Source organism: Muntiacus reevesi, chromosome 18 (assembly GCF_963930625.1).
Source record: "Muntiacus reevesi chromosome 18, mMunRee1.1, whole genome shotgun sequence".
Lineage (NCBI taxonomy): Eukaryota > Metazoa > Chordata > Mammalia > Artiodactyla > Cervidae > Muntiacus > Muntiacus reevesi.
In genome coordinates this window covers 23,849,193-23,875,975 of record NC_089266.1, presented here as the reverse complement: position 1 = coordinate 23,875,975, position 26,783 = coordinate 23,849,193, and the positions used below count along the sequence as shown (strand labels likewise).

General features: G+C 47.7%; 1 protein-coding gene across 2 annotated transcripts; it reads right to left on the bottom strand.

The window, feature by feature from the left end:
* SP2 (Sp2 transcription factor) lies at positions 1–26,783 on the bottom strand. 2 transcript variants are annotated; one of them, XM_065910164.1, is made up of 8 exons: positions 25,831–25,868; positions 24,185–24,297; positions 11,157–11,233; positions 9,369–10,343; positions 6,591–6,903; positions 5,273–5,447; positions 4,861–5,054; positions 1–1,239 (listed from the first exon to the last, which is right to left on the bottom strand). In XM_065910164.1, exons 3-8 carry the CDS (start codon positions 11,217–11,219, stop codon positions 1,139–1,141), a joined length of 1,821 nt encoding a protein of 606 aa, XP_065766236.1. In that variant the 5' UTR covers positions 11,220–11,233; positions 24,185–24,297; positions 25,831–25,868; the 3' UTR covers positions 1–1,138. The 2 variants fall into 2 exon arrangements, with proteins under 2 accessions (XP_065766236.1, XP_065766235.1); XM_065910163.1 differs by lacking the exon at positions 24,185–24,297 and having other exon boundaries at positions 25,831–26,783.

The window sequence follows — 26,783 nt, the reverse complement described above, 5'->3', positions numbered from 1 at the left end:
TTGCAGATTTTGCCTCAGGCAACTAAATTTATTAGCAAGAAAAAATTTTTGTCAGCCCAGCGCTGACCAACAAAGTACATCGTTAATAAAGGATAACAAATCTGTCACTTAATTCATAAAACATACCTCAAGCAGTTACAACTAAAAATAAAGTTGGATTTTTGTTTTAATTTAAAAGCCTCAAAAATAACAAGCAATATGTTTTTAAACATGTAGTAGACACAATTGTCTATTATACAATATACACTGTACACATGTAGGGCTTGGGCTGGTCGGGGTGGGTGAGATGATGAGGAGAGGGATGAGGTTCAGGATGGGAAGGTGTTTTATCTGAATCCAGATTTGAGTTGAAATGCTGTGTCATTTAGAAAAGAGAATCGCTAAAGTGGGGAAAAAAAATTCATATGCTCATCATTGCCCCCCAAAAACCCTAAACTAAAAGCAGGCATGGGGAGGTGAGTAACAAGGACAGGAAGAAGGGAGCAATTAAATAAACTTCTTTAAAGCACACACAATACACAGTGTTCATCATCGGAAGTAGAGTATAAGGCAACGTTCTCCATAGAAAAAGAGGGGAATCAGGGAGTGGGTGGGTAGCTTTACTTTTTAAATAGAAAGTTGGAATGTGCTGGAGGGGAGTGCGGTGGGGTGGGGCGTGTGGAGTGGAGGCGGACTGGCTGCCAGCGGAGCCCTGGGGGCAGGGCCCTGGGCGTCAGGGCGTCCTCGATGGCCGAGGGGGCCGGGGAGGTGGAGGAGAGGGTGGGGGCATGGCACGATGCGACTCCGGCAGTGTTGCAGGGAGGGGGCTCACTTCGCTCCTCGACGGAGTGAAATTCATGTTTTTCCTTTGGAAATAAGGGTTCCCACTCGTCCTGGTTTAGAACGTCTCATTGGGCATGGCCAGTGTCCATGGTTTGGGCAGGCCAGGAGCTTGTGGTGAGAGGGGAGGGCCAGGGCGGAGCCAGGGGGCTTCAGAAGGAGGTGCATGTGGGGGCAGCAGAGCCCCTTCCTGTGGGGACAGTCGCACAACAGGAAGGGGGTCGAGGCGGGCCCATGAAGCCTGGGCCTCCTTTCTGCCAGAGGCCCAGGCAGGACACGGGCAGGCCTGCGTCTGTGGGGCCTCCTGCCTCAGTTGGCCTTACAAGTTCTTCGTGACCAGGTGGGTCTTATAATGCTTGGTGAGGTGGTCACTCCTCATGAAGCGCTTCTGACACTGGGCACACTCGAAGCGTTTGTCCCCTGGGAAGAGGAGATGCCTGTCACTCACGGATATGTGTCCCTCTGCCGAACCCCGTCTCAAAGTTCTCCCCCTCACAGAAGCCCTCTCCCCTCTGACCTGCCAGCCTGAGAACTAACAGCCCGAATCACACCCACCCACCCGGGCTGGGTGAGCTACTGTTCTGAGTATTTACTCTGAGGCTACCAGGGTGGGTGAGACCTGCCCCTCACACTGGCCGCACGTCCCAGGCCCAGGCCACGGGCCTGCTCACTGGGAGCATCTGCCAGAACAGCAGTTCTCAAGGCATGTGCTGTGGACCACTGGAGGCAGCCAGCACAGTCTTAGGTGGTAGATGGATGAACATTTTTCTACTTTATAGTTTTGTATTTATTTGCTGGTACATTAAAACACTTAGCTGTGGTCTCAAGCCTGTGATGTGAAAAGTAATCCTTCACTGAACATAAAAGAGTAAAAAGAGTGAAATGATTTAAGGAAAACCATTTGTTAAATAACAGTAGGAAAGTTGGGAGCCAGAGGGCCTGGGTTGAACCAGCTCCGCCAGTCATTGGCTATGTGACCCTGCCCCCTCTCCATGCCTCAGAAAATGGGCATAATCATAGTACTATTCCCACAGAGTCGTATGGAAATTAAATTGTTAATGAATAAAATGTCTACGAGATTGCAAGACTAAACATCGACATCTTAGGAATCAGTGAACTAAAATGGATGGGAATGGGCAAATTTAATTCAGATAACCAATTCCTTAGAAGAAATAGAGCAGCCCTCATAGTCTACAAAAGAGCCCGAAATGCAGTACTTGGGTGCAACCTCAAAAACAATAGAATGATCTTGGTTTGTTTCAAAGGTAAACCATTCAACATCACAGTAATCCAAGCCCCAACCACTGATGCTGAAGAAGCTGAAGCTGACCAGTTCTATAGAGACCTACAACACCTTCCAGAACTAACACCAAAAAAAGATCTCCTTCTCAGTACAGGGGTGGAATATAAAAGTAGGAAGTCAAGAGCGACCCGGTCTACAGGCAAATTTGGCCTTCCAGTACAAAATTAAGCAGGGCAAAGGCTAACAGAGTTTTGTCAAGAGAACACACTGGTCATAGGAAAATACCCTTTTCCAACAACCTGAGAGACAACTCTATACATGGACATCACCAGATGGTCAACACCAAAATCAGATTGATTATATATTCTGTGTAAACAAACATAGAAAAGCTCTATACAGTCAGTAAAAACAAGACCTGGAGCTGCCTGTGGCTCAGATCATGAGCTCCTTATTGCAAAATTCAGGCTTAAATTGAAGAAAGTAGGGTAAACCACTAAGCCATTCAAGTATGACCTAAATCAAATCCCTTGTGATTATACAGCGGAGGTGATGAATAGATTCAAGGGGTTAGATCTGGTAGACAGAGTGCTTAAAGGACTATGGATGGAGGTTTGTAACACTGTACAGGAGGTGGTGACCAAAACCATCCCCAAGAAAAAGAAATGTAACAAGGCAAAATGGTTGTCTGAGGAGGCTTTACAAATAGCTGAGGAAAGAAGAGAAGCAAAAGGCAAGGGAGAAAGGAAAAGGTAAACCCAAATTAATGCAGAGTTGTAGAAAATAGCAAGGAGAGATAAGAAGGCCTTCTTAAATGAACAATGCAAAGAAATAGAGGAAAACAACGGAATGGAAAAGACTAGAGATCTCTTTAGGAAAATTGGAGATATCAAGGGAACGTTTCATGCAAGGATGGGCATGATAAAGGACAGAAACAGTAAGGATCTAACAGAAGCAGACAAGATTAAGAAGAGGTGGCAAGAATACACAGAAGAATTATACAAAAAAGATCTTAATGACCCTGATAACCACGATGGTTTGATCTTTCACCTAGAGCCACATATCCTGGAGTCTAAAATTAAATGGGCCTCAGGAAGCATGACTACAAACAAAGCTAGTGAAAATGATGGAATTCCAGGTCTGAGGAGTTATTTAAAATCTTAGAAAATAATGCTGTTCAAGTGCTGTAGTCAATACGTCAGTAAATTTGGAAAACTAGGCAGTGGCCACAGGACTGGAAAAAGTGTTTTCATTCCAATCCCAAAGAAGTGCAATGCCAAAGAATGTTCAAACTATGTACACTTGGGCTTATTTCACATGCTAGCAAGGTTATGCTCAAAATCCTTCAAGCTAGGCTTCAGCAATATGTAAACTAAGAACTTCTAGACGTACAAGCTGAGTTTAGAAAAGGCAGAGGAATCAGAGATCAAACTGCCAACCTTTGCTGGATCATAGAGAAAGCAAGGGAATTAAAAAAAAATCTACTTCTGCTTCACTGACTACACTCCTTTGACTGTGTGGATCACAACAAACTGGAAAATTCTTAAAAAGATAATACCAGACCATCTCACCTGTCTCCTGAGAAACTTGTATGTGGGTCAAGAAGCAACAATTAGAACTAGACATGGAACAACTGACTGGATTCAAAATTGGGAAAGAAGTACAACAAGGCTGTATATTGTCACCCTAGTTATTTAACTTACATGCAGAGTACATCAAATGAAATACTGGGCTGGATGAATCACAAGCTGGAATCAAGACTGCTAGGAGAAATACCAGCATCAGATATGCAGATGATACCACTATAATGGCAGAAAGTGAAGAGAAACTAAAGAGCCTCTTGATGAGGGTGAAAGAGGAGAGTGAAAAAGCTGGCCTAAACTCAACATTAAAAAAAACTAAGATCATGGCATCCGGTCCCATCACTTCTTGGCAAATAGAAGGGGAAAAAGTGGAAGCAGTGACAGATTTTATTTTCTTGAGCTCTAAAGTCACTGCAACGGTAACTGCAGCCATGAAATCAAGACACTTGCTGCTTGGAAAGAAACCTAGACAGCATATTAAAAAAGCACAGACATCACTTTACCAGCAAGCGTCCATCTAGTCAAAGCTATTATTTTTCCAGAAGTCATGTGAGAGTTGGACTATAAAAAAGGGTGAATGCCGAAAAATTGATGCTTTCAAATTGTGGTGCTGGAGAAGACTCTTAAGAGTCCCTTGGACTGCAAGGAGATCAAATCAGTCAGCCCTAAAGGAAATCAACCTTGAATACAGGAAGGACTGATGCTGAAACTCCAATATTTTGGCCACCTGACGTGAAGTGCCAACTCATTGGAAAAGACCCTGATGTTGGGAAAAATAGAAGGCAAAAGGAGAAGAGGGCAATAGAGGATGGGATGGTTAGATAGCATCACCGACTCAATGGACATGAATCTGAGCAAACTCCTGGAGAGAGTGGAGGACAGAGGAGCCTGGCGTGCTGCAGTCCATGGGGCTGCAAAGAGTCGGACATGACTTAGAGACTGAACAACAACGTGCTTGGCACAGTGCTTGTTAAATAACTATGCAGCTGTGGCAGAAGTCATCAAGGCCATGTCGTGCAAGTGTCCTCACTGTGGGAAACACTGTAGAAAAGGAAAGGCTTGCGAGAACCTCCCAGGAGGCCTGCACTGGAGAAGACAGTCTGTGCCCTGCGCTCAGTGTGGCTGGCAGTACCGTGGCCAGGCCAGGAATCTCCATGTCGCTGGTGGGAAGCTGACATGGGGGTGGGCTGGAGGGCGCTGCAGGGGAGGGAAGCAGACCTGTGTGGGTGCGGGCATGCCGCTGGAGCTCGTCACTCCGTGTGAACCTCTTGCCACAGAAGAACCAGTTGCAGACAAAGGGCCGCTCGCCGGTGTGCAGGCGCACGTGAGCCCGCAGCAGGGACGTCTTACGGAAAGTCTTGCCGCAGTCAGGGATGTGGCACACGTGCTTCTTCTTGCCCTGCTCTCCAGACCTGGGAGGTGGGTTGAGGGTAGGGTAGAGGAACAAGCAGAGAGAGCGGGAGGTAGAGATGGGGCAGGACAGGGTGGAGAGAGGACGTGGGGTCAGCACAGGAAGGGGAGGAGGCCAGGTGGCAGGAACCGCTGCCCCATCCCCTCTCTGTGTCCCAGGGAGGGCTTGGGGAACAGGGCACAGGCTGGGCTGGCCACCTGGCCAGTTGCCTCGAATTACCTCTTGTCCCCATCCTTGCAGTTGGGACATGTGCAGGCCATGCGGCGCCGCTTCTCCCCAGGCTGGGCCTCTCCAGCCAGGGCCTGTTCCATCTGCAGCTGGATCTGGGTGGGGCTCAGCCCACTGATGGTCAGGTTGTTCCCAGAAACATTCTGCACAGTCAGCTGCTGTTGTCCTGTGGGGAGGACGCGGACAGAGTTCAGGGTGAGGAAGCCCAAAGGGGCAGAGGAAGGAGCCTGACCCCTGTTCTGCCCTCCTGCACAGGGTGAGGTTGAGAGTCATAGTGGCTAACAGTTTTCAGCCTGCTATGTGCCAGATACCATTTTAGAGATCTTAAATGTATTTAACGCATTTAAGCTTCATAAGCCCATGAAATAGGTACTGTCATCCCCCTTTTACAGATGAAGAAACTGAGGCTCAGAGTCACACAGCCAGAACTTGTAGAACTTGGATCTGAACCCAGGTCGTCAACTTCAGAGTCAATGCCCAGAACCACTATGCTCCACAGGCTAAAGTCACTTCCAGACACTGCCCACCTGGGTCTTATCTTGAAATGCTTTCCCAGAATCTCCTCCGGCTTTAGGTCCTTGTGAGACACCAACTCTGCTCCCAGAAAAGCATCCAGGAATTATTATTCATAGAGGGAGAGACAGTGCTTTGTGCTCTGGAATAAATCAAGTCCCCTGGGACCTGCACAAAGCCATCAAAGCAGGAGAGTGCCTGCAGGCGGACTCCTCCCAGCTGCTAAACCAAAGCCATAAAGTACCCGAAATTCATTTAAGGATGAAGAGAGGAGATTCGGACAGATTCCACTACTCTGAAAAGTGCCCTTAACCCAGCCAAGGAATGCAATGCACCATTTTTGCACGGTAACTAGTGTTTGATTATCTGCAAGGTGGTTTTCATACTGAAGATATTACTAAATATTTTGCCACCGAACTGAGTGCCATACAAGCCAGTCTTGTTGCCAAAGGTTCCCTTCTCTTCTATCAACCTTAAGTCAAGACTTTCTCCAAGAAGCCTTCCTTCAAGTACCTTTACCCAGAGCCTCCCTTGAACATGTCTTTAGTCTGCGCCAAACTACTTTGTATGCATATGTTAGTTGGAAAGTTTTCCTGAGTGTATCTTATGCTCTCCATCATATTCAAGGTCTTTAGCTGTCAGGAAGGGCCAATATGTGTCTTAAACTATCTTACAAAGCTGCTGTAAGGACCAAGGGAACATGCTTTTAAGCTGGAAGGGACCAGGCAAACGTCAGGCCTATGTGTGGGATGCACAAGCACGCTGGCCACACCCCGGCCCAGGGGACTCCCCTCACCGCCAGTGTTGGTGATGGTGACGGGCACGCCCTGGACCTGGACACCGTTGATGTTGATGGTCTGCATGGCCTGGGCGGCCGCTGCCAGCTGTGCTGCGTTCAGGCTGATGATGCTCCCCGCAGGAGCAATCTTTGGCAGGGGCCGCTCTTTCCGGAGAATTGCCGCCGAGTGCTTTTTGCTGGTCCCGCTCAGATGGGCAGCACGGGACACAGGGCTACTACACGTGGTGGTGGAGGCAGTCGCAGCTGTCGCCGGGGGGCTGTCCTGGACAAGGACCGTCTGTACCTCACCAGAAGGCGTTCGGATATAGACCTGGAAGGGGCCAGAGAGAAAAAGTCAGTGCCCCCTGAGAGTCCTGGCGCCTGCCACCTTTCAATGCAACGCCATCTCTCTGCCCCAAGGAAGAAACGGGGACCTCTTTGTCCACTCAAGCCTTCTCCAACTAGCCCAGACCTACATTTGCCCACTGCTGATGCCCAACAAACAGGGCTGATGGCATCCCCGTACGAAGGTGACATTTGTTATCTGCTGATTTGAAACAAAACAGTTTACTTAGCATAGAAAAATATAATGCCAAATCTCCAAACTGAAGAATTAGAAGGCAGCTAAATGATGATCTCACAAAAGACACACTGTGAATGCTCATCGAACAAATGAAAACAGCCTTTAGGAGATCCTTTTGCCACAAAGGATTCTCTGGGGCAAGTGGTGAGACCTGAATGGAGTCTCTGAATTAAAAGTCAGTGTGCTTCCTTGCTAGTTTTCTATGCTTGAGGGTTGTGCTGTTGTTACATAGAATGTCCTTCTTGTGTATGAGAATTATACACTTTCTATAAAACATTCGGGAGTAACAGGGGCAAGATGACAACTTATACTCAAATGATTTGTTTAAAAAAATTCTGCTATGATTTTGATTGGAGGTTTTTTTTTTTTTTTTTGATTGGGATTACTTTTTGATCCTTGAATTACTTAGGGCAATATTTCTCAGTGAAAAGCAAACAAACCTCATGTTATGTATTATTTAAGTATACATCTCATCCTTCAATTTTCTGGTATATGCCTGCCCCTTTTGCAAATCATTGCTATTTTCTGCATATCTGAAATTTCTGTTACTAGAACATTTTCTTTCTCATAATATAGAGCAGAGTCCAACACACTTTTTCTCTAAAGGGAAGATAATACATATTTTAGGCTACGCAGGTCTTGAGGTCTCTGTCTTACGGTGAATAACCACAAAAACTGGCCAGATGTGACCTCAGGACTGAGGACTGAGAACCTCTCTCATAGAGAGTACAGTACATTTTAAAAAACATGCCTATCCTTTGACCCACTGTTAGGAATTTAGTGATAAGATTGAAATTAGCCTAGAAGATCCATAGTTAATAGCTGAGTTTTAGCTGGATAACAGACAGTACCTCAGGAAATGTAGCATCATTAAAACATAACGTTGTAGCACTAAATCTTTCTGTACATGTATTCTTACTTCCTTAGGAAGACCCGATTTTAAGCCCTGCCTCCATCAGTCTCAAGACCCGGGACCTTAGGGAAGAGAGGGAGGCACCTGAAGGCTGCAGCACCTGAGCAGTATTGCCTCAGGTCTTCACCATCAAGGTAGGTCTGATAAGGGAGGATCACACGTGCTATAACAAATTACACTGATTCATAGAAAGCCACTTGGCAGTGTGCAATATACCAGAAGGGAGGAGGCACTTGAGGGCAGGCCTCAGATTTCCTCCCCAGGGTGCTTCTCCCCTGCACACCTCCCTACTGTCATCACTCACCCTGATGCCCTGGTTCTCTCTACAGACAGCTGGATTATAGATTCCTCCATGGCAGGAGCTGGTTTTTTATATTCAAAAAGAAATCCTTATACAATTTTAAGTGTAGCCCCTGCCACACATAACACACAGTGAGCCAGGGTGGAATAAGGGAAAAAAAATGTGGGTCTGAAATCTGAGTTGAATCCTGGCTCTTTGGGTTGAATCCAGTTATTTCTGCTCTATTCGATCTGGATATTAATAATTTCCCTGAGTTTCAGGTTCTCCACCTGCAACATGGGCCTAATATCTGGCTTTTACTAAATTTACACAAAGTATAAATGCTGCCCTGCAGAGCCACATAAATTTGAATATTACAGCCCCCTAATAAATGTCAAGAGTAAGTTCCTGTTTAGGTCAGCATCACAGATGGACCTATCCTAAATGTTCCTGCTATAAAGCTAGGGAGGGGTGCCTCTTCTGAACTTTTGTCATTAACAACGATTAGCATTTTTCTCATTAGTTTTCTTACTTTTTATCAAATTCTATGGTTCTGACTAGAATTTTTTCACTCTTACTATCATTCTGAGTACGTAGTTCTAGAATAAAAAAAATAAAATTTCTGCGGCATGTGGGCTCTCAGTTCCCCTACCAGGCGTTAGACCTGTGCTCCCCTGCAACGGAAGCAGAGTCCTAACCACTGGATTGCCGGGGGAAGTCCCTGAACTTTACCTGTCTGCCACCTACTCATCCCCCTGCCAAAAGACTCCCCTAAAGGAAGTTTTCAAAATACAGGTATATATGCACGTTGTACCTGATTTCTAAAGATAAGCAGTATGTGGCCCTACGATCTGGTAGAAATGGGCCCTTACTGCCCATCCCAAACGATCCTGACTCCCAACTCTGAGGTCAGATGGGAAGATGCATCAGCATCACCTAGGCAGGTGAGCCAAGTGGAACGGAGCATCAGCCGTTTCGAGCCGAGGAGAGGGGAGCGCTGCGGAAAGGTGAGCGTGGTACCTGAGTAGGTGACGGCTCAGCAGCCTGGATCTGGAAGTTCTGGGAGGGCTTCTGGGGGACGGTGGGGAGTGTGGCGGACGCTGCCTGCACCACCCGCAGGGCCTGCTGTGGAATCTGCACCACCTGCTGCTGCTCGGCCTTGGGGGGCACCACCTGGACCTGCTGGACCACGGCTGGCTGGCCCCCGCCGGGGCTCTGAACAATGAGCAGGTTGTTTCCAGCTTGGATGATGTTGTCCGCGGTGGTCTCGATCAGCACCGTCTCCACCTGCTCAGCCACGGCCACAGGGGGCTGGGCAGCAGGAAGACTCTTCTTCCTGGCTTTCTTGTTAGTCTTAGACAGCGGGGCAGGGGGGCTCTCCGTGAGGAGCTGAGTGGTGGCTCCGGGGTCGCTGGTGTTCACGAGGTTGTTGACAGGCAGAGTAAGGGTAACATTGCCGCCGCCACCTGTCAGCTTCACCACATTGGCCCCGCTCTGTGCTGGAGTGGTGGTCGTACTCGACTTCTGGACAGGGGCTGGCTTGATGGGGACAGGCTTGTGACTGGACGGGGACGGGGTGATGATGGCTTGGTTGGTGCCAGGGATGATCTGGATCTGGTTGGCGAGACTGGGCTGCACCTGGATGGTCTGAGGACTGCTGGCCTGGATCTGAGGGACCGCCTGGTACTGAATACTGGTGTTCGATCGGGTCCCTTTGTTAACCACGGTAGGGTTCTGGATAGCGAACACCAGCTGCCCCCCAGGGTAGGACGTGCTCAGCTGTGACCCCTGAATCTGAAGTATGTTTCCCTTGGAGGACAAGATTCCAAAACTATTCTTGCCGGGGCTGAGAGGGAGAGGGGCGGGTTTGATAGGGACGAGTTTCCGTGGAGTGGGCTGGGGGGGAGCAGGAGGCGTCACCGCAGCTTCAACAGCTGGAGGGCCGATTTTGCTACATGTTGCGGCAAGCAGCGCTAAGGGAGATGGCTGGGAGTCCTGCAAAACACCAGGAGGAGACCAAGAGTGAGATGTGAGGCCTGCTGCCCAACCACCCCGCCCTTTAGGATCCTCTCCTCCTGGCAGGCTCCTCCCCACCTGACAAGTGGGGTGCCCGTATCCTTCCCCTGCAGTTGTCCCCATCTCCCCATCCCTAGTGGTTTCTTCACTGAGGAACTAGTGGAAAAAAGGTAGGAAGTATCCTTCTCAGGAACTCCCCAGAAGTACCCCTTGGCAGGGTGAACTAGCAACATGAGCTGACCTCTTACTCCCTGGGCCTAATGGTGTCTAATGGGACCTGGAATCACCCTCAGCTTGTAGACGGAGCTCCGTTAGCCTCAACCCCACCCCAGCGGTAAAGGATCCTTGAGTCATCAAGTGAGGAAGAACTGAGGAAGGGAAGGAGGGAAAGACAAACGGAGGGGGGCAGGAGGAATAAACCCTTTGCAAAAGGGTTTTCCAGTGCTTGGGACATGACATTTTCAATGGAGGAGGGCTGCTCTTTCGAAGCTACAAGGAAAGAGCCACTGGGGTGCAGGGACAGTCTCTGTCTTCCTTGTGTGGTCAGTGGGGTCTGGTGGAAGGACCTTGAGTTGCATCCTGCTTTCTCCCCTGACTCAATGGTTGCACCTTAGATGAGCTGCCTTGGTTTCTTATGTCAGAAAAAGTGAAAACCTGAACCCTCCCTGGTCTCATAGCCTTGGGGAGTTACAGTGAGCCAGCACAGAGCTTCAGTTGTGGTTTCATGTCAGCTTCAGCAAGTCCTTCCGGGCTGATGCAGCCCCCAACCCCCAGAGCCCACTGCCCACTCGCCTGGGTGGTAGAGGCGGCAGGCTGCAGGTAGTCACTGGGACTGACAGCGGCAGTGGCAGCCATGCTGGTCTGTGGATCTGTTGGAAGAAAAGCGATGGAGTAATACCCATGATGCTTGAAAAGAACCCATGTCCCCTGGCCTCAGATTTTCTTTTTGCCTCTACTGGCCGTTGCCTCCCCGTGAGAGGTTGATGACCTTTCCCCACACTACCCTACTCAAGGTTAGCAACCCTACAGAGACCTTCTCTCTTTCTCAGACTTAGCCATCCAGGCTGTGAGGACAGCTGGTCAGGCCTCCACTGGGCTGTCTTCCAACCATCAAAAAGTCTAGAATAACGTAAAGGTACCGAGACCATGAAAACACGGGCTTCAGTAACTAAGTGGTGTGCCACCTAATGGAGCCCCTACACGGTCGGCATGGGCGTCCCCGTTCCCAGCTATTCCTGTAGCTCTGACAAGGGCTTCTGCTCACTCCTGCTGTAACCAGATGCCAAGCCAGTTTGGGAGAGGAGCATAGCTGAGCTGGGATCTCTGACAAGGAGGACACACCCACTCCATGTAAAAGTCTAGATCGCTTTATGCTCAGCCTTTACCACATGAACACAATGGCCTAGGTATCAAGCTATATATATACACAGAGAGAGAGAGAGAGAGAGAGAGAGAGGCAGAGAGAGAGAGCCTGCGCGTGCGCGCACATGAGTAATTATTTTAAATGAATTTATGGTTTTACACAGGATGATAGGCATGGCCCATAGTATCACCGAGACTAGGAGAGTTAATAACTGAATGTAATGAGAATGAAATATCATAAATCCTACTTTTTCTTAAATGTGTATGTAATTCTATACATGAATGTAGCAGGAAAAAAAACTATTAAAAAAAAAGGCTACAATGTTAAAAGCCATTATCTCCTGGTGGTAGATTTTTGCTTCACTTAAATAATTTTTCCCATTTTTATGTATTTTCTCATTTTCCCCACAATGAATATACTCTACTCTACTTTCGTTTTAAGTAAAGGAAAATAAAGAACGTTGAGGAAGTAATGAAGGAATCTCTACTCTGAACTTAGGTCTGATCTAAGAGAAACTGAAGACAAGTAAAATGGAAATCAGGGGAATCTGAGACTCAAAGCCATCTTATAGTTTATAGATCACAAGGAAAAGAGCACCATGCAGAGTCAGACTTGTATATACCTCAGACCTTTGGAAAGCAGGTTTCAGGAAGTACAGAAACAAGAAGGGTATCACTCAGAGATGGGAAGAGGCAGAACAGCTCAGGCATTGAGCCCCTGGAACCACTCATAGTTTGGCTGGTCTCTGGCTTCTCTTTGGGAGAATGATTCTTAAATGGAAAAAGGTCAAGAAAAGGTAAAGTGGGAACTGCAGCCCAGTACGCGTTAGTAAGCAGGCTCGTCAATGCCTTAACCGGTTTCCAGGCCCTGAGGCCACGTGAGCCGCACTCCACAGTAGGCAGAGACTTTGCAGCAAACTGTGTGAGGGGCAAGAGGGCAGCTCTGGGCAGATCGCACAGGTGGATCCTGAAATATCACAGACACTGATCCTCAGCAAAACCCTGAAACAAATAGCTGAACAGCGCTACAATTACTCAGGTAAGGAAGACAGTGATCTCAAGGAATAAGCATGGAGTTGCTAAAACCAAGTCATGCTGAACGAACCTGTTTCTTTTTTATGAGGCTTTGGATGGCTACACTGAGAGAACAGTATACAAAAGCTCACTGTGTATCAACAGGGCATTTGACTGAAATGGTCATAGTATTCTTACGAACAAGGAGGAAAAGAACCACAGGCAGGATGATAGTCTAGTCTGGGGGCTAAGCTGAACATGCCTCCACCTAAGTGCTGAGATCCAGTCTGTCCTGAGCAGGGTGCTGCTGTGAGGTCAACCAGGGGCTCCTGCTAGAGGTGGGTCTCCCAACCGGGTCGGCAGGGTTCCCCTCCGAGGCGCATGCTTTCTCTAGCAGAATGTTTTACTCTTGTGTTTTCACTGCGATGATCATCTTTTAAAGATGAACATACACTGGGACTTCCTTGATGGTAAAGTGGTTAAGATTTCGCAGTGCCACTGCAGAGGGCATGAGTCTGACCCCTAGTCAGGACTAGGATCACGCAATGACTCGTGAAGCAGCCAAAAAAGAACATGTAACTACAGATGACTGAGTAACTGCTGCTTCACCAAGATTTGCACGTTTCTGGGCCTCTGTGAGTGTGTACAACTGTACTGGTACCAAGTGGCACCACTCTGACTACATGGGCTTAAGACAACTTAATTCTGCACATTTAATTCATGGCACATTTGTGCAAAGTGAGGGATGATGGCTCTTCAGAAGCCTGGGAGGACCACGCTGCTGGACAATAGATGCTGCAGGGTGGGTGTGCAGGACTCAAGGAGCCAGAGTGTCAAATCTGTGCTGAAGGTATACTGACAGCAGCGATTTAGGTTCAGTCAACTTTCCCCCCTGCCAAATGATGCTGTTGATTATATTGGCTTTTCTTTAGTTAATTAATTTTATAGGAAGTACATCTATGAACTGATAAACAGATTGAGGTGTATACATAATTAAGTTGCAGCCTTACAGTGAAAACAACCTAAGTTGACTGAAAAAACATCTTCCCTTTAGAGCAGTGTTCAAACTATTTAGACTATGAACCACAATCATAAAAAACAATTTACATCAAGAGCCAGTATATGCACATACACCCCCACATACTTCCCTGTCCTGTGCTCATGCAAGAAGAATTTCCTGAAATAAAATTTGCCCTTGCTACATGTGATCCGCTTTGATATTTTTCTACCCTATTTCATTTTTTTTAATGCCAGTTGTGACTCACTAAATTGGTTTTGTGCCCTACAGGCTGGAAACATGGCTTCAAAGCAGTCGATCCACCACCCAAGTTAGGGAAACCATGCAAAGACCTAGAAGGCATTTTAACTTTATGAATGTCACAAAACTGAGGATTGTAAACACAATGGGTGTCTGTACTAGGGTTCAAAGAGAACTTAAAAAACCCGGTATGTGCAGTGCTTAAGAGCATGAGGCTCCAGACCAAAATAAGCATTCATACTGTGGGACAGCTGGGGCATTCCTCTCCTAGCCTCAGTGCACCACCTGTAAAACAGAGGTAATGTCATCCTGACACGATTCTAGGAGGCATCAGTAATGAACAATATTGAGCCTAGAGTGGGTAATCAATAAATGGTGGTTTAAACTTTGAAGCTGAGTAAACACTGCATTTGAGTTAAGAAGAAAAAAAAAAAATCACATGCATATAGAACAGGAAGACAGAGCTTAATCGTGTTTCTCATGTGAAAAAGTCCCAGTGGTTTTGACTCAAAGTTAAATGGGAAGCAATAGAACCTAGATGTGGTTGCCAAAAAAGCTACTGCAATCTTGGACTGCATTTCCAAAAGTTCAGTCATAGAAGAAAATAATAGTGCTCGTCTGCTCTGTACGGGGCCCCGCCTGGAGTGTCAGATTCCGTCCTGAGGGATGTTTTGAAAGAGGGACTTTCAAGTGGAGCTTGAGGGCAGCTGTGGTGGTGACCACACCAGAGCAGCAATATCCACCAGGACATTTATTCCACATGTGTACTGCATGAGAAGAACCAAGACTGTGGGGTGGAAATTTCAGTTTACTAGAGGGGAGAACTTTCAAATGATGGGATCAGTTGCCTCCTGAGGAAATGTTCTCCCTTCTCTGGAGTCATTTAGCCAGAGGCGGGGTGTGTGTCCCTCTGGTGGGGTGGGAAGGTGGATGAAATGATCTGATCTGAGAATTTAAATTTTTTTATAATCCTCAAAACTAACTGCCGATAAAAACAGAGGATGAGTTAGTTGCTGGCAGGGCTGGGAAGGGCAGGCAGGGGCTCTTCCAGAAGGCTCCCCTGGGCTCAGGTTCACTTAGCTAAAAATGGTGAATTACTCTCCCTCTGACATCCCCTGTTATGAAACAGGAGGACACCAGAAAAGGATAGAGTGCAAACAAAATGAAAACTGGCCCGGTGCTTATTCACCTCCCTTTCCCATCTCTCTCCCTCTGCGGTTATTAGCACCCTGGACTCAAAGTGTCTAGAGATTTGGCTGGGCTGAGTGGCTTTTCAGTTAGGAAGTTATAGCAGAGTCCTGATGCCAGTGCAGACTGAGGGTGTTGCCCCTGCACCATCTTGGCTGGTTTCATCTTCCTCCCTGGCCAGCCCCTGAAATGTTCCTCTAGATCTCAAACCACTGGCTTCTCTCCTAGAGTCTCGCAGAGCTTTGTAGCCCCTGGGCTGTGGAGCTGGGCAACCAAAATGGAGGCTAATCTCCCTGCCACTGCAGAATGACATCCTAGGATTACCCATGAAAGGGGGAAGACACATTTCCAGTTGGTGTTTGGAAATGAACAGTGGTTAAGAAGTGATACAGGCGCATAACTGCAGGACTAGAGTCAAAGTTACTTTAGAACCTCATTAATTTGGAACCTTATGTTTAAAATGTGTAATCTGGGTGGGGCCTGGGGCTGCCGAGCTGGCGGAGTAGCCGAGCTCTCCAGAAGAGCCCCAGTTGCCGGCCACCTCGAAGCCAAGTGCTCGCTCTCTGAGCCTCGGTTTCTGCCTCAATAGAATGGAGATTTTAAATATCCATATATGGATCCAGAGTGTGGTTGAGTAGTTGGAAGGCCCAAATGAAGTAGAATGTAGAAAAAATGCTTGTTAAACCGAAGTTAAAGACTCGAACAACTACCAATTATTGAGTGTCTACTGTATATGTTGATCTTGATAAATCCTTAAAATAACTTTATGAGAAATCAAATGTTATATGTCGCTTGAGGGTGCTGATTGTCCTAAAAAATAATTTCCCCAGTTCACCCATAAAGGCCACATCACATTTCTCCAAGACCCCACAGACTCTTGCTTGCCCCAAGACCCGGTTCTGAGCTTCTTGGCAAGAATCCTCTGGCCAGGTCCTCTGGGCTGCTTTCTTCCTATCCCTGAACTCTCAGAGTGATGGAAACCCGCCCAATCAGAGGCTCCTCTGCACCGCCTCACGACTGAGTCCTCTAAACCTCGTTAGGACTCAGTTCAAGTCAAGGCAGTGAGGCCCGATTGTATTAGCGACACTGGAAAGACAGAATGCAATAGAAATTTCTTCCTGGAAGGAAAGAATCAGACAAAAATTCCCCTTGTAAGGCCCTGTTAACACTAGAAAAGTTTGCAAGCATCACCAAGGATGCAAAACTCACATTCAAAAAGAAACTCAAGGCTATGAGGGTCAGGAGGAAAAAAATAAAATAAAATAAAATAAAATGTGTAATCTGGACATAAATTGTGCTTAACTTTCCCTTCATACTTTGAAAGCTAGGCTAATTAGTGTATGAAGCCTGCAAAAGGACTCTTAAGGCACCGTTAGGGAACTGTTTCATACCACTGTCACTTTCAATTGCACCATTTGAATTTATGGTGCAGCAGTTTATAGCTGTTCACTGAAACCTACTTTAGCAACATCGGTAAGTGACACTGTTGCATATTCTTGGAAGAAAAGGCTGCATTTCCTTCAGAATGCTATCATTCAGACTTTCATTAATTTGGGTTGGCTAAAACTTTCCCACCAGTTCCCTGGCTCATGAAATTTTCTGGTGATTTGCTATACCAGCAACTGCAGCTCTTTTAGGCCTCAAGGAAAATTTCCAAGGCTGTCACACAAGGCTTCCAGGCAGGGGCTGGGGGGTGTTCAGTGCCTGACCAGTCCACCCTTGATTTTCCTTTTCCCTATACTGGAAGCCAACTTAATTCCAATTTAAAACCGGGAGTGTCCCAGATCTGGATGAACATACGATGGTTCATCTCCACCTCCATCCCTCCAGCTGCAGCTTCCTCACTCTTTGGCCAAACTTAGTGGAAAAGCTGCCAGCATCCTGCTGTCCCCTTCCTTTCTCACCTGCTCACTTGGACTTTCACCCCAGGTCTCTGCTGATACTGCACTTGCCAGGTCACCAGGGCCCTCCTCATTGTTAAATCCAAAGGACCCCCGACCCTTTGACCATTCCCTCCTCTTGAAATCCCCCCAGATTTTCTACCTCTCCAGCCACCTCTTCCCTTTGTGGGCTCCTTTTGCCACTCCTTCGATACGGATGTTCTTCACTATCATCTTTCCCACCCAACACCCATTCCAGGAGTGACTGTGCCCACTCACATGGCTTCACGTACCTTCCCCAGGCTGCTGAGTCCCAGGTCTATGAATGGCCTACACAGCTCCCCTCTGAGTGGAGGACTAGCACCCCCAGCCCTCTGTGGGCTGTTCACCTGGGTTGGCCACAGAACTGCCAATGCCGAGCTGTTACCTGGGCCAGTTCTCTCCCCGGCCTGCTCATCCCCAGTCACCACGGGCCTCCTTCCAGATTCCTGAAGAGCCTCCATCTCTTCCCTGTTCTCATCCCTGCCCTGTCCTTGCTCAGAACTCTTTCTTCTCTCTTCACTAGCTAACACGACTCACCCTTCAGGTCTCAGGCTGTTCCCCCCCCCCCCACCACCACAAGAGCCCACTAGGTAAAAGGCATGTTATTTCCTTGGAGAGGCCTTCCAGGAGCCTTGAGATGAGGTTAACTCCTCTGGTAACTAACCACGCATTAAATCATCATGGGCTTAATGTCTCTCTTTCACACACGGAAGTCAGGGGGCTCAGGTCTGTTTTCACTGCTGAGCCGCTACATCAAGCCTATTACACAGTACAGTAACACCAGCGCCTGAAGGCTGAATGAATAATAAATATTTCTGATTAAACCAGCCCCTCTTCTGGTACTTCCAATCACAACAAAACCGGAGCTCCATCCTCATCACCACCCAATCATCAAGTCCTCCTGGGTCTGCCTCCTAAATACGAACCTCTCTCTATCTGCCTTATGCTAGAGTTAACCACCTTTAGCTCAGCCCGAAATACAGCCCAAAGCCTGCGAGATGGCTCCCTAGCCTCTGGCCTAGCCACCTCTAATACAGCCTCCACAATCTTATCAGGAAGAATCTTTTAAAATGTAAATTCACTCAACCACTCTCTCAGATTAAATCCTTCAATAGTTTAGGGCAAAACCAGCCACCCCCCCAAACTTTCCTACTTTATCTCTTGCCCTTTCAACTCTCCACAAACATTTCAGTTTTTTCCATTTCAGGAACTACAACACATCCTCTCACTTGGAGGCCAAGCACACTCTCTCCCATTTGTCTGGCCAACTCCAGTCCTTCTTCAGAGCTCGTCTGTAACTCTCCTGACGTCTGGGGCAAGTGCCACTGCTCTGTGCCAGTGTATACGCACCATGGCACCCTTCACAGAACTCTCCCCCGACAAGAGGGCAGGGAGCGCAGCTCGCCCTTTCCATAGGCTGACTCAGGGACCACCACGTAACAGGAAGAGGCTTCAGACGGGACCCTGGAGCCCTGGCCATCAGACTGGGGGGTTGTTCCACTAGTCTTTCACTTGAGAATACTACTCTTGAGCCAGGGGATGAGAGAGAAGGGAAGCAAAGAAACACCACAACTGAGAAAGAACTTGGCTCAAACTCCACAGCCAGGCCTTGGGGGTACTTGGATTTTACTGTGTCATGGGGTCTTACCACCCTAACTATGGCTTTCTTGGCTGTCTGCTATGCTGCTTCCCCTAGAGGAATTTCACTCTGCGCAAACAGTTCTTCTGTTGGCTATTTTGGTCAGCTCAGCTGGGCCTGAAGCCAGCACAACAGTTCCTAAGCCCAGTCTTTTCCAGTTGCCTAGCCTGGAAGAATTCAGAGCTGGTAAGGGAAAGACTAAACCATAGCTGGTTTTAGGAAACTAAGTTGGACCTCAAAGGGAGCTGACAATGGACTGAGACAGAAAGGATCAAGAAAGACTCTAAAATACTCGAGCAAAAATCCAACAATTAGAATAATCATATAAAAGAGATCCATAACAGTAGAAGGAATTTCACTGATTTTCATGAAAAGAGAATAGTTCCAGGTGTGGCTAATGCCAGAGGAAAGTAAAGATTGCAGATCCTGTCTCCACCCACTTATTGAGCCCTCTAGTCTTCTTCCAATTTTGACCTCAGCCTCAGCCCATGTGTGTGTCCACAATTTCATCAGAAGATTCCCTTTATCAGCCAAGATCCATTATTTCTCTCCTTATCGAATAAAACTCGTTGCAAGAACCACTCATACTTGCTGTCCCTCATTGCTCTCCTTCCAGTCTTTCTTGAACCTGTTCCAGCCAGGTTGCCCCCTCCCATCCACACCACAAAAATCACCCCCACCACCAGGGACCTCCACATTGCCAAGTTGGATGGTTCTTAGATCTAGGCTTGTGTTATCTGACAGATAGCCCCTCTTCCTTCTTGAAATACCATCATCACTTGGCTTGCAGGGTGGCCTTTTACCCCTCTGGCTGCTGCTTCTAAGACTCCTTTGCTGGGTCTGTCTCTCAAATTCTAAATGTCTGCTCCAGGGCTCAGTCTTAGGTCCTGTGTTTTTTTTTTTTTTTTTTTTTTTCCTGTCTACACCTGTTTGTGGGGGGATTTCATCTAGTCTCGTAGCTTTAGAAACCAATAATACATATAGGTTCATACAGACCTAGTCTGGGCTTCCCTGGTGGCCCAGTGCTAAGGAATCTGCCTGGAATGCAGGAGACACAGGTTCGATCATTGAGTTGGAAAGATCCCTTGGAGAAGAATATGGCAACCCACTCCAGCATTCTTGCCTGGAAAATCCCATGGACAGAGGAATCTGATGGGCTACAGTCCATGGGATTGCAAGAGTCAGACACAACTTAGTGACTAAACCACCACAGTCATGATGACTCCTAAACATATCTTCAGACTTGTGTATCTTGACTGCCTAATGTTATCTCCACTTGGATGTACTACTGGTAAGCAACTCAAACCTGCTCTAGCCCCAAAGAGGGCTGCTGTTATCTCCCTAATTCTGTGTCTCCTTCAAACTTCCCCAGGGCAGTGAATGGAACTCCACCTTTTCAGCTATTCAGCCCTAAACCTTGGGAGGCATCCTTGATCCTTCTTTTTTCCACTCTGTGTTAGTTGCTCAGCCCTGTTGGACTCTTTTGTGTCCCCATGGACTAGAGCCTGCCAGGCTCCTCTGTCCATGGAATTTTCCAGGCAAGAATACTGGAATGGGTAGCCATTCCCTTCTCTAGGGGATCTTCCCGACCCAGGGACTGAACCCGGGTCTCTGCATTGCAGGCAGATTCTTTACTTAGTCACTAGGGAAGCCCACTCTATACTTGTCAAGAAACACTTGAGCTCTATCTTCAAAACATATACAGAATCTGACTGCATTCACAACCACTTCTTTTTATCACCCAGGTTCAGGTCCCCATCATCTCTCGCTTGAATAACTGTGAAAGTCTCCTAGCTGGGCTTCTGACTTTGTCCCTGCTGGTTTTATTCTCAACCAGCATCCAGAGATCCATCAAACTTAAATGCAATCCTGTTACTCCTCTGCTCAGAGTCCCTAATACATCCTATGTCCCAGTCAAATTAAGAGTCAAAGTCCACACCATGACACATAAGGGGTCTATGTGACCTCTCTGACTTAGCGGTCACTCTCCCACTCACTGCTTAGGCCATGCTGGCCTCCCTGCTATTCCAGTACATGCCAGCTAGGGCCCCTCTTCAGGCCCTTTGTACTCACTGTTCTCTCTGCTTGAGTTCTTACCCCCATCCCCATCTCCCCTCCCCAGACTGTTGCTGTTTAGTCGCTAGGTCATGTCCAACTCTTGACGACCCCATGGACTCCCCAGATTAAGCCTGGCTCAATCCCTCCCCTCCCTCCTTCAGGGTTTTCTCAAACTCCCTTTTCTGACAACCCTATGTAAACCATACCCCTCAATGTTCTCCTGTCCTCCATTCAGTTTTCCCCTTAGCACTTCTTATTGTCTGATATCTACTAGTAACTTAATGTCTTCTACCAGATGTACCTTCCTTACCTACTGGCACACAGTAGATGCTTCATATGTATATTTGTTGAGTGGATGAATGAATGAATCCTGGAGGCTGTGGAGCAGGACAGCGTGAGTAGAATTTTAGAACCAAAGGAGAAAACCCGCAGATCTGCATATCCTGGCACTAGGTGCTGGCATCCACTCACCAGGTCAGCTCAGCCGATCCAATCCCAGAAGGAACTCAACCCTGCTGGTCACCTCACATGGGGACAAGAGTCTGTGTGTAGACCAGCACAGTCGAGTCTTTCTCCTGGACAGAAACCTCAGACACACACCTCATCACCACACACCAGGTGCTGCATCTCAATGTCTCTTTCAATGAACAGGTACTGGGGAGAAATTCTTTCCCAAGTGAGTTAAGATGATGCAGGTCCCTGTTGTCTGAATACCTCTTATCTGTCTCTACCCTGCATCTCTCTCCTGAAAACGTGACCGTGTTATCACTGGCTAGTTCACATCCTATCAGACTGGAAGGGACCCTAGAGAAGTGAGTGGGGACACGGGACAGCCAGCAGGGGATGGTGAGAAAGAGTCCCAGGAAATGGTACAAAAATACTGGGCCTCAGAACTCTGCCAAAAACAGAAAAGAAGACAGCAAGACACACTTTTTCCCCTCTATAGAATATCATTATGTACAAACTTTATGTACATGCTTTCTCTGTTTTGACACATTTGTGAATCACTCTGCACATTCATCTGGGACACAACTGGTTAAAGTGAGTGGTGACTTCATTTCCCCTGGGACGAGAGGCTCACCATTTATTCTTCTGATGGCTGAGAAATGTTTTGGTCTGTTCTGAGGCTAGTCTGAGAAGACTTCCAGTTAGACACTGGCTGGGGGCAGAAATATTCCACATCCAATCACACAGCCCTGCCTGCCGTCTCTTCCTCCCTATTTACACCCTCTGAAAGGCGGCTTTGTGGTTCCACTGAATCCCCTAGGAGAGACAACAAACACCCCACAGAGGAAGCTCTAGAAAGAGGACATTTGGGAGTGTGCAGGCCAGTGCCTGCTGCTCCCTGAGCCGTTTTCACTGCATGGCTGAGATGAAGAGACCACCTAACAGCTTCAATCATGGTTTGGGGACAGATGCATCCAGTGAGGTGGGGCTTCTGGCTAGAGACAGCATGCAGTGCTGATGCTGAAACAAACTATAGCTCAGGAAAATGAGACGGGCAAAGGGAACATTCAGTTGGGTTTGCAAACACCTTCTTCCTGTGGCAAACAGCTCTGACATCTCAACGTTGCTTGGAGTTGCTCACAGAGGGTAAACTGAGAAGCAGCAAAACTGAGCACTTTGTTCTTTGTACTCCTCTGCTCCTGAGCAGCACTCATCTCCCAAGAGCAGGCCAGCTTGAAGGTCAAGCTGATGAGAAGCAACCCCCCAGGCCAGTGGGGGCCTCAGAATATCCAGGAAGAGTGTAAACTAGATGAGCAATGGAAGTGGCCGTGTCCCCAAGCTGCCAGAGCTGATTCAGCTTGCTTCTGGGCTCTCTTCTCACCTTGAGTGAGACAATACAAAAACCCGTTTTCCATTTCAGAATCCTGTCAACTGGAACAAATCCACCAGTGGGAGCATCTCCACAAGGGCAATCTCTAACCTCTTTCCTACTCAAACAGATAGTGCCTTTGAATTAGTACTGCCCCAAATTTTTACCTTCTTCATTCATCTTTCCACCCAGCTTCAACAGACAACTGACAAACTGACAGCAAAGTGAGACCTCCCCACCCTGAGGTCTCCAAGAGAATGCTGCTAGCCAAGGAAAGATCTGATAACTGAGGAAATAGTTCTTAACAAAAAGTGACTTTGAACTATGTTTCAGAAATACAAAGATCTAAGTGTTGACTCTGTGTAGAAAGAAATAAAGAAAAAGTTCTTTTCCCTTCCTTCAATAGAAGGAAGTCACTCGAGGAGATGCATGTGAATTCAAAACAAAAGCAAATCAAAAACAAAAAAGCATCAACAAATGCATTCCATAATGATGTCCACTTCTCAGCCCATCTTGGCTTCCAGCCCAGCTGGTTTAGAACTTGCTGGGAAGACATTCACAAATCCAGTTAAGCTGCTCAAAGGGAAACTCCAGATATAACACCCAATACACTAATAAGAAAATACTAGAGCGCCTCCAAATAGATTTTGCTGTAAGTCTGCAGCTCACGAATTTTCAGATTGGACAATGTAATCATTTAAACTCAGAAGTGTTCACATCTCTACGTTTTCTGATACTCTATGCACCCTTTAAAGCAGTTCTCTGCACCTTTCATTCTGTGGCCACTGTCTATCTCCTGCAAAATAATTCCTAAATTTTTCAATCTCTGTACATAAAGCTTCCAATTTGTGTGTTGACAGAGAACAAAGGAGGTAACGTTACATCTTAGAAGAATGTTACACTTCATCATAGAAATGGGGGTGAGCAAGGTCTATAAGATTGCTAAACCCAAGCCAACACTAGGGTCTACTGGTTAGCTGCAACAGACTTAAAGGTTTTCAAAAAGGCCTTGGTTGGGCAATCCTTGCGTAAAGCAAGCTTGTGAATGATCACATACCTATAGCGAAAGCAAGTGTTTAGGCTACAAAAGACTGTGCAACTTCTCCAAAAGGCTACTCTTCACCAACAGAAGAACACAATTTCAAGGCCAAAGATGTCAAAATGAATTGTCCTCTCTGCTGTTACACCAGGAGGTTCCTTTACCCAAACATTTGCCAGAATCTTCTTAATGCTTCTTCTCTCCTCTGACAGGCCTGCAGAGGCCCAAACTTAATAGAATCTGAGAGAAAAGAGCCCATCGGTTTATAAGAAGCCAAATAATGAGGCCAAACTCTTTCTCCTGGCATCAGTTCTCCCTGCAGAGCTGTGAAGTGACATTCCAATGATGAACTAACTCTACTTGGGTCTCCTTGGCAAAGAGACCATGTCTTTACAAGCCTAGCCCAGGGGGTTCATAATTATGTCAGACAAGTTTTTTTTTTTTTTTCTCATTGTTGCTGCTTTTAAACAAAGAGGTTAAGCCTCTGTACAACCTAGTGGAAGAACCAGAATTAGAAAACTTACCAATCGCCCCAGCCAATGAGAATCCATTTCCAACAGGTATTAAGGCCTGTTAGAAGCCACTGGAACACTGACATCATCAGCCCAATTGATAGGTTGTCTGACAGATTCGCCCCCTTCATCGCACACAAGAATTTAAAACAAAACAAGACACTGCAGTTATATTCATTATTGCAGACAACACGTTTCTTTATCTAAATTACTCCTAAGGTGTGGATTCTACCATCATTCCCTTCAAAGCCTCTCTATGAGCTGGCCAACACCCTAAGTGTTCTAGCCTGAAAAATCTCATCCAAATACCAACTCAACACTTAGTCCTCCACTATCATACTTAATGCCTTCTGAGGTACAGCATGCAAGTTTAGTGCATGCCAGTGTACTGCCCAACAGTCATCACTCTTCTATCTGCAATGAAACCCGTGTAATGGGTGACCATGGGTCAATTCACTGTTTAAAGCGGATTTACCAGCTCCTCCCTCCCTTTCTCTAAGAAAGCAACAAATAAGTGAGCAAGAAGTAGTCTCAGAAGAAGAAACAAACTTCGGGACAATATGCACTGAGAAAAGCCAGACTGAGTCCCCCTGGATCAAGTTAATTAAGAAACAATTAAACATGACAGTATCTTGGAATCAAAACCAAGGAATGCCTTGAGGACAGGTTTCTCAATTGCCCAGAGGAGAAGACACAATTCCTTTTCATCTAAAAGCCACTGGGAACATAAGCCAAGAAGCATGGGTAGGAAGGAGGCTGAGAAACATAAGTTAGCAATGGGAATGGAGGTGGGGTGGAGGAAGAAAGTAAATATCCATTTTGTTTTACTTCTTCTGTCTTCATTAGGTTTGCTCCCGGCCTTTGGGATTCGGCAGTTCCGCCCTCCCCACTCCCATGGGATGTCAGGTAACAGGCTGGGAGCTCTGTCCACAAGTTCTTAAACGTCTCACAATTCTGCTAAGCGCTGGCAGATATCTAGCTGGAAGCTCAAAGATGCAAGTGAAAATATTAAAAGGTTTCTGCCCACTCCTCAGTTCAAGGCGAGAGGTCATCTACTTAGGGAGCGCCCTCGTGTCCTGACACTACCTCTTGACTGTCTACCCAGAAAACTAAGTTGGCTTCCACGCCCATCAGTGCCCTTGTGTTGGAGCCGTCGGAATTTCAAGTATTCCCCCGCCCCTCTCTGCAGTTGGGAGAACACTGAATCGCTGGTGGACACCTAGAGTCAGAATGCAAGAGGGTCCCGGAACACAGGACAAGTACACAGGGAGGCGACCGCCTCCTCAGAGCAGACCCAGGCAACGTCCCCGGGCCGGGAAACACTCAGGTGGGTCGGCGACCAGGCAGACGAGGTGCCAGGTTTGCCCTGGGTGCCCGCTCCTCTCGCCAGCCCCCGGAAGCGCCTCCCTCCCGCCTAGCGGGCTCCGAGGGGGCGGGGAGTCGAACGCCCCCTTCCGGGTGCCTCCGCCTGGCTGGCCAGCCCCGCTCCTCCTCCGGGCGGGAATCCTCCCTCCCCGCCCCTACCGGAGCCGGGCCCCGGCGCCAGGTCCGGCCCCAGGGGGGAACCCCCAGTCCCGGCTCCCTCTCCCTGCGGCCTCTGCCCGTCTTCCCGACTCTTGAGAGCCGGGAAGACCCCGCCGGCAGCGGTCAGGACCCACCGCTCATTACGACATCTTCCTCCCTGGCCTCCGCCGCCTCCGCCGCCACCGAGAGCCTGACACCGCCCGCCTAGCACCCGCCAATCCCGGAGCCCGCCACCGCCCGAGCGACGGCAGCGTTCACCAATAAGAACTCGGTACATTGGGGACCGACAGCACTATCAACCAATCAAAGAGAGGCATCTAGAGCGACGTTGGCTTGGCCAATAGACCTGTGAAATGTCACTGATGGACGGTAGAGAGCACCAACCGGAAGCTTACTGAAGAGTGAACGACATGTTCGCTAGCCAACTGAAGGGAGGCAAAGTCCCACCTACCAGGTGGTTGATGGACAGCAACAGGAAGCTAGATGGGGAGGGGCTTAGCTAAGGAGTGGTTTTGTATTGGTCGTGGTTGACCTTCCACCCACCTCTAATCCAGAAGATGAGTGATAGATCTGCCCTAAAGCCAATCAAAAGTCCTTAGGGTGAGGCCGACAAATGCCCTATAAATAGCATCTACTTTGCGCCTAAATCCAGCGTCGCCCTGGTGTGGTAGGGGTGTCTCACTCTTCGGCCATTTCAAGCAGTTTCCTGGTGAGTTGAAAGCCACCAGTCTTTTATTCAACTTTTTACCTTTCATCGCTTCTGAAAAGGGAAATGAGCCTCCAGGCGACTTTGTCAGTGAGACATTGGCGGCAGGCACAATAGCGGGAGTTGGGGCTGCGTGACACCTCTCAAAGTACTTCCACCGTCTCAGTTCAAATCCCCCATAATCCTCACCTGGTTATTGCATCAACCTGCCAACGCGGGCATCAGAATCACCTGAAGCTCTCTAAAAGATTCTGGGACTGCCTCTCGTGTCCGGCGCACGGCAGAAATATGCATTCTAAACGAGCGCCTCTGGTGGACAGAATTGGCCTCTGCCCCCACTTACCTCCTTTAATGAAGCGCTGTGAGACTTGGCAGGCGCAA

Coding starts and splice junctions, on each gene's coding strand:
- SP2 (XM_065910163.1), bottom strand. Junction 10,344..11,156: donor CTGCCGCCTCTACCACCCAG/GCGAGTGGGCAG, acceptor GGTGTTTTGCAG/GACTCCCAGCCATCTCCCTT. Junction 5,055..5,272: donor TGCAAGGATGGGGACAAGAG/GTAATTCGAGGC, acceptor CCCACCTCCCAG/GTCTGGAGAGCAGGGCAAGA.